The following is a 15,219-nucleotide window of genomic DNA, read 5'->3' as shown; positions in this document are numbered from 1 at the left end:
CTAGGCAGCCAACTCCGTACTAACTCACTTTCAGTCCGTATGCATTTGTCTGTTCTGGACATTTTGCATAAACAGAATCATGTAATATGTGGCCTTTTGCGACTGGCTGCTTTTACTTAACATAATGTTTTTGAAGTTCATTCATGTTGTTGCATAGTGTCAATACTGCAGTATCTCCAAGGCTGGATGGTATTCCATGGCATATACAGACCACATTTTGTTTACCCATTCAGCAGTTGATGGACATTTGATTTGATTCTGCTTTTGGCTATTATGAATAATATGGTTATGAACGTTCATGTACAAGGTTTTGTGTGGATATATGTTTTCAATTATTTTGAGTATATAATAGGAGTAGAATTGCTGACTTGTATGGCAACTCTGTGTTTGGTTTTTTGAGGACCTATCAGGCTGTTTTCCAAAGAGGCTGTACCATTTTACCACACCACTAGAAATGCATGAGGGTTCCAATTTTCCACATAATTACCAACACTATGATTGTCTGTCTTTTTTATTATAGCCATCCTTGTGGGTTCGAAGTGGTAGTTCACTGTGGTTTTGACTTGTATTTCCTTGTAACTAATTATGCTTAGAGTCTTTCATGTCCTACTTGACCAAATATTACCATTTTCTCAATTTATTGAGTCAGGGTTTGAGATATTACATTTCAATATTTTATATGATTGCATGCTATGACATGGTAGACTCTGAAACCAGACTGCCTGTTTGCTATCAGAACACTCTTATAAATTAAAGAAATTATTATATATGTTTATGTTATAATTTCAAGTCCCCTGGCCATAGATTTTGCTTCAAGGCAGGTTGGGGGGCATGTGACCTAAGCCAATTCAGTTAGGGTAAGTTTCAAGTCCCTTGTTTGCAATATGAAGTAGACAGTAGTGTATGGTAAGTATAACAACCAGCTATCTGAAAAAAAAGAAAATATTGCCCGTATTTCTAGCCTTTGGCAATTTCCATGGTATAAATATTCCCCCATAGCCAATTTCAAGCTACCAACATGAGATCACTAAATGCGGAATTTGGAATAGAGGAGCATGACTGACTATTGCAAGATGGTATAAGCCAGGCGTCCTCAAACTACGGCCCGCGGGCCACATGCGGGTGTTTTTGCCGTTTTGTTTTTTTACTTCAAAATAAGATATGTGCAGTGTGCATAGGAATTTGTTCATAGTTTCTTTTTAAACTATAGTCCGGCCCTCCAATGGTCTGAGGGACAGTGAACTGGCCCCCTGTTCAAAAAGTTTGAGGACCCCTGGTATAAGCCAACTCCACATGCCACTGGTTGGCGGCCCTCCTAGACGTGCCTGCGGAGTACACAACCTCACTGTGAGGGCAGCTACCCTACAGCCCGAAGAGGAGCCCGCCTTAGGACGAGGCTCACACTGAGAAGCACTGAGTGAGAATGAAAACGTAGAATATCGGATGATACCATTAAAATGCTAGACTAAGCAGATTTGAGGCATACCCAACTTTGAGCTCTTCCAGAAGCAAAGCCAATATATTACCCTTTTAAACCAGGTTGAAGTAAGTTTCCTGTTAATTATACCATAGAAATCCCTAATCAATATAGTATGAATTATCATAATCATAATCATTATTGTTATTATTTTTTTATAGAACCCCGCCATCCTGATCACTGTTGATAGGTTGATTAATTACTCCAAGGTACATGATCAGACCCAATCTAGGCCAATCAGATATGTTCAAATTGTAACTTAGTAAGAGACAATCTATAATAATAAAAGCATAATATGCAAATCAACCAAACTACTGAACAGCAGATGAGCAGGCTATGACATGCACTGGCACCAGGCCAGCCAAGGTGGTGCGATGCGATTGGTCAGGGGGCCCCACCATAGTCCCACAATCGCCTTGCAGAGGGAGGCCCAGGCCACTGGCTGGTAAGGCAATCGATAGTGGGGGAGGCTTCACGATTGCCCCAAAAAGGGAGGCAGGCCACCCTCTGCACAGTAATTGGCCTCCCTCTGCTGGGCAATTGATCGCCCCAAAGAGGGAGGCCCAAGCTGTGGCAGGTGATCGATAGCAGAGCCCCATGATCAATTGTCTCAAATCGAGAGGCCCAGGCTACCAGGCCGGCAGCCCTGTGGCAGGTGGGTGGGGCCTCCCTCTGTGGGATGATTGATCTGGGGGTCCCGCAATTGATCACCCCACAGGGGAAGGCCCAGGCCACCAGCCAGAGATGCTGTGGCAGGTGTGTGGGGCCAGCTAGTGATCCACAGAGGGAGGCCCAGACCAGCCAAGTGATTGCACCCCACACCTGTTGCCTACAGAGGAGGCGACGGACAGCAGGGGAGGGGAGGCAGCATTGCACAGATGGCAAGCAGTGGCAGCTGTGGGGGCGGGGCCAGCTGCCAGCAACCAAGGGAAGGAAAGCCCCAATAGGCCCTGATCACCAGCCAGGCTTAGGGATCCCAGATTCCCAGATTGCGAGAGGGTGAGAGGGTGCAGGGCGGACTGAGGGACAAACGCCCCCTTGCCCCCCCGCACCCCCCCGCCCCCGCATGAATTTCGTATACTGGGCCTCTAGTCAACAATAAAAGCCAAAGTTGTTCAATTTGGAAAACATCAGCAGCCGTCTCCTGACACGTGAAGGAAGCCAGGCTGAGTCAGGGAAAATGGAATTGTCATGCAGAAAGCAACAACACTCGAGGGGGAAAGAGAGAGCATGCTGAGGTTATTGTTCTGGCTTCCACATGTTCTGGAAGCCATTCCTGCCCTTCTTATTTTTAAACCTTCCTTTGAGGCGATGAGATAACTTATAAACTCTCATTGATATCTAAGTTAATTGAAAGGTAATCTACCACTTTAAACTGAAAGACTCCTGGTGAATACATTTTTTTACATATTTGTACATTAAAACATTCCCTCCCCTTTTCAGATCTGAGTATTATCTTAGATAAAATTGATTTTTCCCCCAGAAAATATCTATGCAATATAAATCTTAAGTCATTTAGGAATGTATTTGGCTCCTCAGCTAGGTTTCTATCTAGCTTGAAGAAATCTTGAGGTATCAATTCCAGATATATTTATTAAATTAACATAAAAGAATTCCTTCATTTTGAAAATCCTGGAACAGAAATGCTTCTAATTAGGCATAAACCTACAAGTTAAAAAATGTAAAATACTTAATTTCAATGACCTTATCATGTAATTAGAAGCAACATGATGTTAGAAAAATAGAACAAATAAAGAAATAGATTAAACTGAGATTTGAATACTACCAGATTATGTACCTTAATTATAACCTCAGAATTTGCCTTGAAGACACCAATAGCTCCACTGGAATTTTTAAAATTTAGAGTAGGTGAGTTTGAGGGGAAAAAAGTTATGCATTATTTATAAAAATATACTTAGCCTGCAAAGAACCAAAACAAAACAAAACCAGAGAGTTATAAAACCAAAACCATGGAATGAAAAGAAATATTGCTGATGCTACATTAAAATCTTGGCCTCACATTGATCAAACAGCCTGCTATGCAGATGTCCTCTGAGTATTAGTTTTTAAGTTGTTGGCCTACTGATATAGATTATCATAGTGACAGTTGTTTTAGAAAATTATGAAAGGACTGTGAAAAATAAGGTCAAGTTTAGCATATGCTTGATTATTCTTTCAAATAATTAATTAAAATAACTAGTTCAATTACAAAAAGGTCACCATGAAATAGAAGTGGTATATCTTTGTTAAGACATAATCAAAACTTATTAACTGTTTATACTAGTAAAAGGTCTGTATTCAACAATAAGGAAGTTGGGAAGCAGAGGAAGTTGAGAGGGGATTTTAATATTTTGTAGATAGCAACAGAATAGCAAATAACTAAATAAACCATTAAAGATAATCTACTCTCTCAAAGCCTGACTCAATTAATTGCAAAAGTTATGATATTTGGCAAGTTGCTTGATGGATTCAACATTCTTGTATCTTTTTCAGTAGTCATTTCTTTAAGGTAGGGTGTCCTTCCAAATATTTTCCACAAGAAATCAAATATTACATAATATAAGATCTTATAAAATTACCTGAAGTCTAAAAACTTATCAAGGATTATTATAAAGAAGATAATATACAAGAAAATAAGATATAAAGATGCCATTAGGGATAAAGTAATTCACCAATATACATATTTTTCTCAACCTCTACATCATTGCATTAGATCAGAGATATCAGCCTGATTCTTCCATGAGAAGACACTTGGTGACAGGCATCAGGAAATAGTGATATTAAATACTTTTTCATAATCATAGAGAGAACCAATTGAATATATAACCGAAGCATACACAAAACTCTCAAGTAGAATAGGTATAGTTAAATGCAACCAGGAAGATTGTCTTTTAGGGAAAGAAAGGAACTTAGTCAAGGTCTGGAAAAAGTTCTCCAAGGAGCAAGATGAATACTAAAGTTGAGTTTATGACCAAGAGATAGCATTCAATCAAGTATCTGAGCACATGTCAGGAAGAGAAGAGAAATTGAACACTACTTTTTCCTTGGACTAGAGCCTCTGTCATGGGACAAGGAGCTACATTTATTCTTAATTCTATTTTTAGTAAACAATTTGATGTATATTTAAAATGTAATATGATCCTTCATAATTTGCTTTGATCTAGTCTCCATTTTTCTAAAAACCTTCAAAACACATTTATTATTTAAAATGAGTAGGGCTCTACTCAACATATTGAAATGTAATTTTTAACATATTGGGCTTTATTACAGAGAAATGTTCAATTCTGAATTCCATTATGATTCCAAGAATTCGAAGAGAATTGAAAGAAAGTCAAGAATGAGTAACTCAGCAAATTGCATAAACTTGTGGAATTTAGATTCAGACTGTCTGTAATTTTTTTCCTAAGAGTCAGGGAGAGACAGAGAGGCCTAAGAGGAGTAGAGATAGGGGAAAATCCTTTTGGTTGAAATATTTTAATGTTGTAGATAAGATAAAGTTTTTTCAGTAAAGTTGAAAAAGAGTTCTAGGGAGAGGCAGGTGAATTAGGGGACAACAATGAATGAGATCTATTGTCTGTCTAATTAACTTTGCTTTAAGTAGCTGGAAATCTCAATGGAGAGCATGATTCAGTGAGAGAGAGAAGTGATTACTAGTATAAAACTATGCTCCATAGAGTGTGCAGGCCAAAGTTTTAAACACAGGCAAGTGAAGAATCTCACATAACTAAAGTGTCTTCTCTAGTGTTCAATCAATTTGAATAAAATATCAATAGGAACTATTGCAAAAGAACCATTGCCCAATGCTTTCTGAGGTAATGAATTGTGAAATGTGCCTACATTCTGATTTCTTCAGAAACGATTGAGAAAGCAAAGAGAAGAAATGGTAAATGAATGGCAAATGGTAAATGGATCATGCCACTTAAAAAAAAATTAGACTAAATGGGGGGCGGGGGTGTGAACTAAGACAACTGACAGAACTCAATTTTTGTGCTTCTTAGTAAAAAAAAAAAAGGAAAAAGGAAAAATCTAATTTTCTTTCCTTTTAGCTGTATATTGGTGTGAAGCCTGTAAACCAGGACTTCTAACTTAATAAAAAGAATTCAAGCAAATATTTTATAGGACTTCCTATCTGGCTGTTCTAGAAATTTAGCCCCATTTCTCTTGGGGCTTGTGAGGCCGTCCTAGAGGACAGTGAGCAAAAGCATCAGCCTGTCTGGTTCTCTTCATTTTCTGTGCTCCGGTGTCCTCTTCTCTCCAAATCTTATCAAGAAATACTCTAGATCTGAGAAAAACTGAGTTTAAAATTTGCCTAGATACAGGAATTTTTTAGTTAAGAATTTCTAAACCCCTCATTATCATCAAAGTGAACCAACGTTACTATTTAATTTTAATCATAGAAAAATCAAGGCATAGAAGGCATTCACTTGCCTTAGGTTACTACATCCACAAGCTGCTTTATCTATGAAGTTAAAAAAAAAAAAAGCCTATAAACTTGGAGGCATCTTCTTGACCACATGAACAGTAAAAACACAAAAATATACTTTTAGACTTCAATATTTAGGAAAATAAAATAAGTATTTAATGACATCTGATTACAAAATAAGAACAAACATTAGAGGTTTCTCTCTTATCATTCACTGTTAGTATTTGTCTGTTTCTGGTTGTATTTTTGACCAAAAGAAAAATTTTAACTTGTTAATTTCTAATTTTATTTTACAACTTTTGAAGACACTATTCAGAATACCAAGAACCATTTTAGTCTTGAGTTTACATTCAGAAAAAAATAAAGTTGTCTTAAAATATATAAATAAATGCTCAAATAAAAATTTCCCCCATGACTGTTAACTGATTTCACTGGAATTTTTATACTAAAGCAGTGATTATATAGAAAAGATGAGAAGTCTGTAGTTTCTAGAATGACTAGTATTGAAGATGTAATAATAATGAGAAAGAGAAATTTAGGCCAACATAAAATATGATAACATGCTTTTAGAGCAACTTTAGTGGAAAGTGCTTTAAAAAAGGAAAGAAAGTAGTTCACTGAACCTTTGTAACCTCCCTGTACGGAAAGAACCAGCATCCAGTTGAATAATCAGTATACGCGCCTAAAGAGCAAACCTCAGTGTTTAGTAGACACAATGCATGGACAAATGTGTTTGCAGTATTTTATAGCTTGGGAAAGGCTACCAAAAGGCGAGATCTAGAACCCTCATCTCAACCAAGGTCGATGATGGCTCTGCTGGGATGGTAGGCTCAGAAATGCTTAGTCATTTGGATATAGTGCCTCAGAAACAGTTCCTATGGTCTATAGCATCTTGAAAGTGCCTGAAAAAAAAGTTGTGATTTTTCTTGAGAGCAATCCTGTTTTATCACAACACTAGAGGCCTGGTACACAAAATTCATGCACTGGATGGGGGTGGGGGGTAGGAGAGGGTGTCCCTCAGCCCAGCCTGCACCCTCTCCAATCTGGGACCCCTCGAGGGATGTCCGACTGCCGGTTTAGGCCCTATGCCAGAGCCTGTACCCTCTCACATCTGGGACTGCTGGCTCCCAACCTCTCGCCTGCCTGCCTGCCTGATTGCCCCTAACCACTTCTGCCTGCCAGCCTGATCACCCCCTAACCACTCCCCTGCCAGCCTGATTGCCCCCAACTGCCCTCCCCTGCTGGCCATCTTGTGGCAGCCATCTTGTGACCACATGGGGGCGGCCATCTTGTGTGAGGGTGTGATGGTCAATTTGCATATTACTTCTTTATTATATAGGATACTGCTTTTGAATTCCTTGGGCTCACTTTAGAAGGGGTGAGAGGTTATTTTTACTGTAGCTAATGAATCTCTGGCTTTTTAGTGTTGTTCAATGAACATCAGCATGGATATGGTTAGTGATAAGAATCTAATTACAAATTTGATTAATGTTGCCCCTTCTGGGAAATCATTATAATTTAATTAATCCATAGCCAGAAATCACTCACTTAGCAGTTTGAAAATACTGTGTACTTGTAACACTGGAAATGTCACAAGACATTATCAGAAGGATTTTATCTATTTTTAAAAATCAGTCTTTTCAACTGGGTGGTAACTAGCAAATTCATTAATAGAAGTCAAAGTCACTTAATCTACAAAACCAAATATCTGCTCTGAGGCCACTGTGTAGGGCCGCATCTGGAGATTTGACTGACAGCAGACATAATAATGAAACAAAGGCCACTCAGATGAATTATAGTTCACAAAATGTGTTTCTACAGGCATTATCTGACTTTTATAACTACTATTTTATATTTGTAAAAAAATGAATGTGATTATCAAAAAGATTAAGTAATTTGCACACAGTAGGTGACTAGTTAAGTGGTCGACCTGGCATTGGGACCCATCCTGAAATGCTGTGCTCTCCCCAACCATACCCCACCCCATCAGGTGTCAGAGTACTGTCCCTTTCCCCCACCTACTCAGCAAAACTCAGAGCGTGACTGCTTAGGGTTCCCTTATAAATAGTACATATCCCATTGATTTCAGCAGTGCTTTTTGTGGCAACATTTCATAGCATAAATGCCGGTGTCTCCTATTTCACTCTAAATGATATTGGCATATGACATTCATCCATTTGTATAATTTAATGAGAACAGATGCCCATACCAATGCCATATGTTTTCCCCTGTTGCTAAAACAACTTTCCTCTGATATAAAAATAATAGGAAAGGTATGAAGAAGAAAATAAAGATCACAATCTATGGCGCAGTGGTAACAACTCTTCAAGTACGGCTTAAGCGCCTTCTAGACTTTATTCACATGTATGTTATTTTAAAGAGAAAACTGAATCATCTTACACAACTGTTTTCCCTAATACTGTATATATCATGAACATCTTTTTATATTATGGGGATTTGGTGCTAGCAAATGCTGAAAAGATTATATTTAACTTCATATTCCATTTTTACAGTGACATACATCTACTCATACTCAGCATTTTCTAGCAAATACATTTGCCCAAAGCCACAGCTTGTAAAGATATAGGAAAAAGAGGTCAGAGAAAAAGGATCAAGTGAGGGAGAGGCTTTGTATAATTTATCAATGTATGAGGACTGACACGTCATTTTTATTTTCATGCAGCATAAATTTTGCAGATACTGAACACTGCAGAACATTTTGTTAAATGTAACTTTTCACTGTCATGGTGGACTACCTAAAGAAAAAGAAGTTTTGATTATGCAGAAGTAGCTTGTTATATTTACCGATTAGTTATAATTTAGAAATGAAAAATTAATTTCTAAAAAATATTAGTGTGACTAAGGGGTTGAAAACACCCATTTATAGAAGGGATCTTTCTTTTGCAGTGTCGACTGTAGCCCCAGGCCAGCCCAAACCAGAAGCTCCACTGTTCCCCTAGCTAACAGCCCATTCCCTAAGCTGCAGTGAACCCAAAGAGGCAGTTGTGGTTAGGGATTTCTCAAAACTATGAGACTGATGAAGATAAAAAAGAGAGAGGAAATGAAAAGGTGTCCCACAATAATACTTAATAAAAGTAAAGTTCAGATATTTATTAATTTTGCTTTGATAGATTGTTTCTCTTGCTAGTATGTTTATAGTACATGTATGATTGTATATACATATATATATACACATGTATATATAGTGCATGATTATATATATATGTATATATATATGTACATATATATATACACACACATGTATATGTAGAGTATAAATGCAAAGGAATAAATTAAAAACTATTATTAAAATGCAATACATTTAAGACTTATTTTCCTTAAGCTATTTACTTGATGCTTGTGTTCTTAAAGCTTTTGTGTTATTTTTTCACTTCTGGATGGAATATACAGCATGGTACATGTGTTCTTAAAACATTGGGTGGAATTTTAATCAAGCTTACATCAAATGTACTCTGTAGCATTTTATTTTATTTTATTTTTATTTTTTTTTTTTTTTTGTAGTGGAATCTCATTGTGATTTTATTGTAGCATTTTAAATATTTTCTTCAAGTGGTGATTTTAGACTATCTCTACCTCTATTATCCATCATTCTTTTATTAAGAATCAATTGTATATTCCATTGTAAGCATGACAGACTGATGAATCTCAGAGGGAAGGGGGGAGGGGAAAAGGGAAGAAATTAACCAAAGAACTTACATGGATATATGCATAACACTTGGATACAGAAAATAGTGCAGTGAAGGCCTGGGATGGGAAAGGGAAGGAGGCAGAGCTGGGAAAATGAGGGACATCTGTAATACTCTCAACAATAAATATTTAAAAAATCAATTTTAATTCACATAAGAATAAACTTACCTTCCAAATGGAAAGACACAAAAGTCAAGGAGACCACAGACAGAGGATTAGCCTCTATGAAATAAGTACAATTCATGTTGTTGTCATATTGCTTCGGGTAGTTTGGAGAAATAATGTAGCCTGAAGGTTTAGTAAAATTACTCCCACATCCTATTTAGGAAGAAAAAGGCATTATCAGAATACACAGTATCTTTTTATCAGTGGAGGAAAAACCTCAAATTTCCTAAATTGTATAAGGACATATTCCCTGAGGTACTCCAAGTGCAAGAAACAATAACTAAGAAAATGGAATTCTCATTTAAAAATAAATAAATGAGAACATTACATATTTTTAGAAAATACTGCAGGGTTTTGGTCTAAGTACTAGAAATTTTACCACAAATCTATTAAAAATCATTTAATTTTAAGATAATAAAGAATAACTTAAAAAGATTTAATATGGTTCATGTAGATAAAGAAATAAGACTGATGAAAAGTGATTTGTACATGATTGGTACAGAAATATCTTCTTATATTACTAGAAAATTATATTATTTCATTACCACTTAATCTTTCTACAAAAATACCTGCTTTCCTGCTTTTTTTTTTTTAAAGTTGAATGTACTAATCCCAACTCATAAAATTCTCACATGCATCCCTAGTATCAGAAATAGAACTACCTTTTTATCGGGAAAATGACATGTTTCCATATAGCCACTAGCTAGTTACTCCACATCACTTGCTAATCTATCACATAAAAAAAATCAGTATCCCTTAAACTGATATTAAAGCACACAGGTACACACATATACACAGACGAGGAACCAGGTGAAGGCCTAAGGTTAGGTCTGTGGTTGTCTTTCGTTACTTCCTTTACACCACCCTCATGCTTTTATTTGTGTCTAAAGCTTCCTTTCTCTGCATTATTTCCTCTAATTCCTTTCACCAGACCTTTCCCTAAACCAGTGATGGGCAACCTTTTGAGCTCGGTGTGTCAAACTTCGCCAAAAAACTGAGCATAACTCGGGTAGTGTGTCACTTTGAGGAAAAAACATTATTTCGCAAATGTTTCATCCTCGGCATGCGGCCGCCTCAGCGGATGCGTGTCATCAGAAATGGCTACGCGTGTCAGTGCTGACACGCGTGTCATAGGTTCGCCATCACTGCGCCTAAACAGTGGTTTGCAGCTAGTAGCTACTCGATTTGACACAACCAAATGGTACACACCATTGGTTCCCAGGCTTAAAAACTGCTCCATTTCCCCTAACCTAATTTGTAAGTCGTAATAAGAGAAGGAAGGAAAAAATTCTGAAGAACGTGGCTCTCAAGGTTCCTGACCATGAGAACCACCTGGGTGAGAGTTAAAACATGCCAGTCCCCACCCATGGAAATTCTGAATTCAGAGGGGTCGGGTGAGACCTGAGACTCAGTTCATTTTTAAAGGCCCAGGTGACTTCAGTGCAGGCAGTCAATGTGCCACAGGCCAGGGACCTGGTTGTCTACTAATTAACAACCTCCTGAGGTCCTGCCAAATTCTTGTGCACTCCAGATTTTAGGCTTCTTTTTGGATGTGTTAATGGCTCTCAGGCCTTTTACAGCATTTCTCGATTGACCTACCATTGAGTTTAGTTCCATTCTCACTGATTTTTGAAGGATAGGGGAACTCTCAGGATTAGGTGACCAAGCCACACTGCTCCCCATGGACCCCCAGTTCCAGCCAACCCCGGTGCAGTCTCCCACTCTTCCCTAGGCCTGCCTGTGGCAGCCACACCCTTTCAAGGACCTCTCAGTTTGGTGTTTGGTGTTACTTACGGCTTACAAAGGAGGCAGAGAAGCCCGGGGCAGGGGCCTCCTGAGACTGGAACACGGCTGTGAATGCATTTCTTGGAGTGATGATGGCACCAGGAGCCACATTCCCACAGCTTGTGGCTAACAGGGCTTTGTCCATCTCCTCAGTTCCTGCCCACACCTAGCAGAGCCACAAATACAACTTATTGCTCAAGGTTTTCCCGTCAATATCTTCATGTGCCTATGCTGGAAAATGATGGCTCTAAGGTATATATCGACCTAAACATAATACGATAGCAAATAAACTGCATGTAAATTTGAAATATTTGATTTTGAGAGCAATATTTTAAGCTGCATTTTAATAGCATATCTGATTTTTGACTCTTTCAAGAGTAGCTAGATAGTAATTTTTTAAAACTCAATCCCTACTCAGTTTCTTACCTTCTCCTAGTTGACCTGATCTAGGTAGCTGAGCTAGGTAGAGAGAGAGAGAGAGAGAGACAGAGAGAGAGAGAGAGAGAGACAGAGAGAGAGACAGAGAGAGGGGGAAAACAGTAATGTGCGCTATTATGTCAATAGATGAGTGGATAAAAAAGTGGATATAAAAGTGGATATCTATAATAATAAAAGGTAATATGCTAATTAGACCAGATGTCATTCCGGACAAAGCCAGGGCCAGAGTGAAGCCCAGGTCCCGGGTGCCAGAGAGAAGCCAGTGCTGGCAGCCGGGGGAAGGAAGGCCTACTCTTGCATGAATTTTGTGAATCACGCCTCTAGTATATATATATATATATGTATATATATATATATATACATACACACACACACACACACACACACACACACACACACATATATATATATCTTCTATATAATAAAAGGCTAATATGCAGATTGTCCCCATGGGCAGAAGTTGACCAACCAGGAGTTAGATCTGTGTTGACCACCAGGGGGTGGCATGGAACATGGCGGGCATCGGTGACACGGCACTGGTAGCAGGTGGCAATGAAGGTGCTGCCAGCCCCAATGAGCCCTGACAAGAGTGGGACCACAGTGGGATGTTGGAGCAGGTGAGTGGGCGGTGCCAGGCCAAGAGGGTGCAAGCAGAGGCCCCGATCGCCCTGCTGGTCACCCCACAGGTGGTGATGGGTGGTAGTGGTGGGGGGGCGAGGCCGGTGAGCAGGTGGTACCAGGCCAAGGTGGATACAAGCAGGGGCCCTGATCTCCCTGCTGATCACCCCACAGATGGCGAAGGGCAGCGGCAGGGGGCAGGGCTGGTGAGCAGGTGGCACCAGGCCAAGGCAGGTGTGAGAGGGGGCCCCGATCGCCCTGCCAGTCACCCCACAGATTGGCCTTTATCGTCAGGCAGGCCTAGGGACCCTACCTGTGCACAAATTTCATGCACCAGGCCTCTAATATATATAATAGAGTATTACTTGGGTATATGCCCGTGTTGTGGGCTCAATCCCAAGTAGGGATGTGCAGGAGGCAGCAGATCGATGTTCTGCTCTCACATTGATATTTCTGTTTCTCGACATCTTTCTTCCTCTCTCTCTCTAAAAATCAATTTTTAAAAATGAAAAAAAAAATTGAAACAGACTCATAAATATAGAGAACAGCCTGATGGTTGCCAGAGGGATTGGGCACTGGGAAAAAAAGTGAAGGGATTTAGAAGTACAAACTGGTAGTTACAAAATAGTCATGGGGATGAAAAATCCAACATAGGGAATATACTCAATAATCTACACTAATGAAAGAGAAACATGCAAATTAACCATCACTCTGCTACACCCACCAGCCAATCAGAGAGAGTATGCAAATTAACCCAACCAAGATGGTGGCCACCATGGAGCTGGAGCAAGCAGGAGGCTTGGGTTGCCCCCAGCAATGGAGAAAGCCAAGCTTCCCACCCACCCTGGCCTGCCCTGGCCTCCGCTCAGGGCTACAAAGTTTCAATTATAGAAGATAAATAAATCCCACATACCTGCTTCCAGCCAGCCCTGGCATATGCTTGGGTCACCAGGGGGCGTGGCCAGCCTGAAAACCACCACAGGCCCCTCACCCAGGCTGCCCCACACCCCAAGGGAACTCCCACCCTGATCCGGGACACCCTTCAGGGCAAACCAGCCGGCCCCCACCCGTGCACCAGGCCTCTATCCTATCTAATAAAAGAGTAATATGCAAATTGACTGTCACTCCAACACACAAGATGGCTTCCCCCATGTGGACACAAGATGGCTGCCACAAGATGGCCACTAGGGGAGGGCAGTAGGGAGGGACCAGGCCTGCAAGGGAGGGCAATTGTGGGTGATCAGGCCAGCAGGGGAGGGCAGTTAGGAGGGTCCAGGCCTGCAAGGGAGGGAAGTTGGGGGCAATCAAGCCTGCAGGGCAGGGCAGTTAGGGGTGACCAGGTTGGCAGAGGAGGGAAGTTGGGGTGACTGGGCCTGCAGAGAAGGGCAATTGGGGGGGACCCAGGCCTGCAGGGGAGAGCAGTTGTGGGGGACCAGGCCTGCAAGGGAGGGCAGTTGAGGGTGATCAAGCCTGCAGGGGAGGGCAGTTAGGGGGGACCCAGACCTGCAGGGGAGGGCAGTTGTGGGAGGACCAGACCAGCAGGGGAGAGCAGTTAGGGGCGATGAGGCTGGCAGGGGAGGGCAGTTAGGGGTGACCAGGTCAGCAGGGGAGGGCAGTTTGGGGGGACCAGGCCTGCAGGAGAGGGCAGTTTGGGGGGACCAGGCCAGCAGGAGAGGTCAGTTAGGGGTGACCAGGCTGGCAGGGGAGGGCAGTTAGGGGCAATCAGGCTGGCAGGGGAGCAGTTAGGCATCAATCAGGCTGGCAAGGGAGTGGTTAGAGGGTGAGCAGGCTGGCAGGCAAAAGCAGTTAGGGGCAATCAGGAAGGCAGGCAGGTGAGCAGTTGGGAGCCAGCAGTCCTGGATTGTGAGAGGGTAGTCGGACACCCCTCGAGGGGTCCCAGATTGGAGAGGGTGCAGGCTGGGCTGAGGGACAAACCCCCCATGCACAAATTTTGTGTACCGGGCCTCTAGTATTATAATAACTATGTATGGTGCCAGGTGGGTACTGGAAATACCAGGAGAACATTTTGTAAAGTATATGATTGTCTAACTACTATACTGTACACGAATAATACAAATAATATTAAATGTAAATTGTAATTTTAAAAATGTGTCAGGAAAGAAATGCATGCTAACATATTCCCTAATATCCCTTTTAATATTTTTTAATTTTCCCCTTTAATTATCCAGGGAAACAGTATACAGAAGTTTTCTCTCTATATTTTGTAAAATTATAAACATGATTTACTAACACATATACTACTTTTACAAACATTATTAAAAGGCAAAGTGATAGGAACTAACTTTTAATAATGAATCTCAAGTTCTTTAATAAAGAACTTCAAGAATGTTCATGTGCTTATCCCTTTCTGAAGTCATTAATTATGAATCTGACAGCTCCACCTTTTTGTCCAAGACCACAAATGTAATGATAATAATGGTAAAGAGTTATTAAGATAAGAGTTATTCTTGTCAGTGAAGATATTCATGTCATTGGCTAAATGACCCAGGACTCATCAAACTGTATTGGATCTACAAAATGCTATGATTTTGTCATCAGGTCAAAAACTTTTTGACTTAAGGTTTTCCATAACTCATCCTGGTTG

General features: G+C 40.4%; 1 protein-coding gene across 1 annotated transcript in view; it reads right to left on the bottom strand.

Annotated features, from left to right (window-relative positions):
- CUBN (cubilin) overlaps positions 1-15,219 on the bottom strand; it is a 311,048-nt gene that overhangs the window by 52,430 nt on the left and 243,399 nt on the right. Inside the window, exons 55-56 of the mRNA XM_008148828.3 lie at positions 11,568-11,724; positions 9,777-9,926 (exon numbers count right to left, since the gene is read on the bottom strand). Coding sequence (XP_008147050.2) covers positions 9,777-9,926; positions 11,568-11,724 — 307 coding nt within the window. The remainder of the gene's footprint in view (positions 1-9,776; positions 9,927-11,567; positions 11,725-15,219) is intronic.

The sequence above is a fragment of the Eptesicus fuscus genome, chromosome 2 (assembly GCF_027574615.1).
Source record: "Eptesicus fuscus isolate TK198812 chromosome 2, DD_ASM_mEF_20220401, whole genome shotgun sequence".
Taxonomy (NCBI): Eukaryota; Metazoa; Chordata; class Mammalia; order Chiroptera; family Vespertilionidae; genus Eptesicus; species Eptesicus fuscus.
This window is presented reverse-complemented; position numbering and strand designations above follow the sequence as displayed.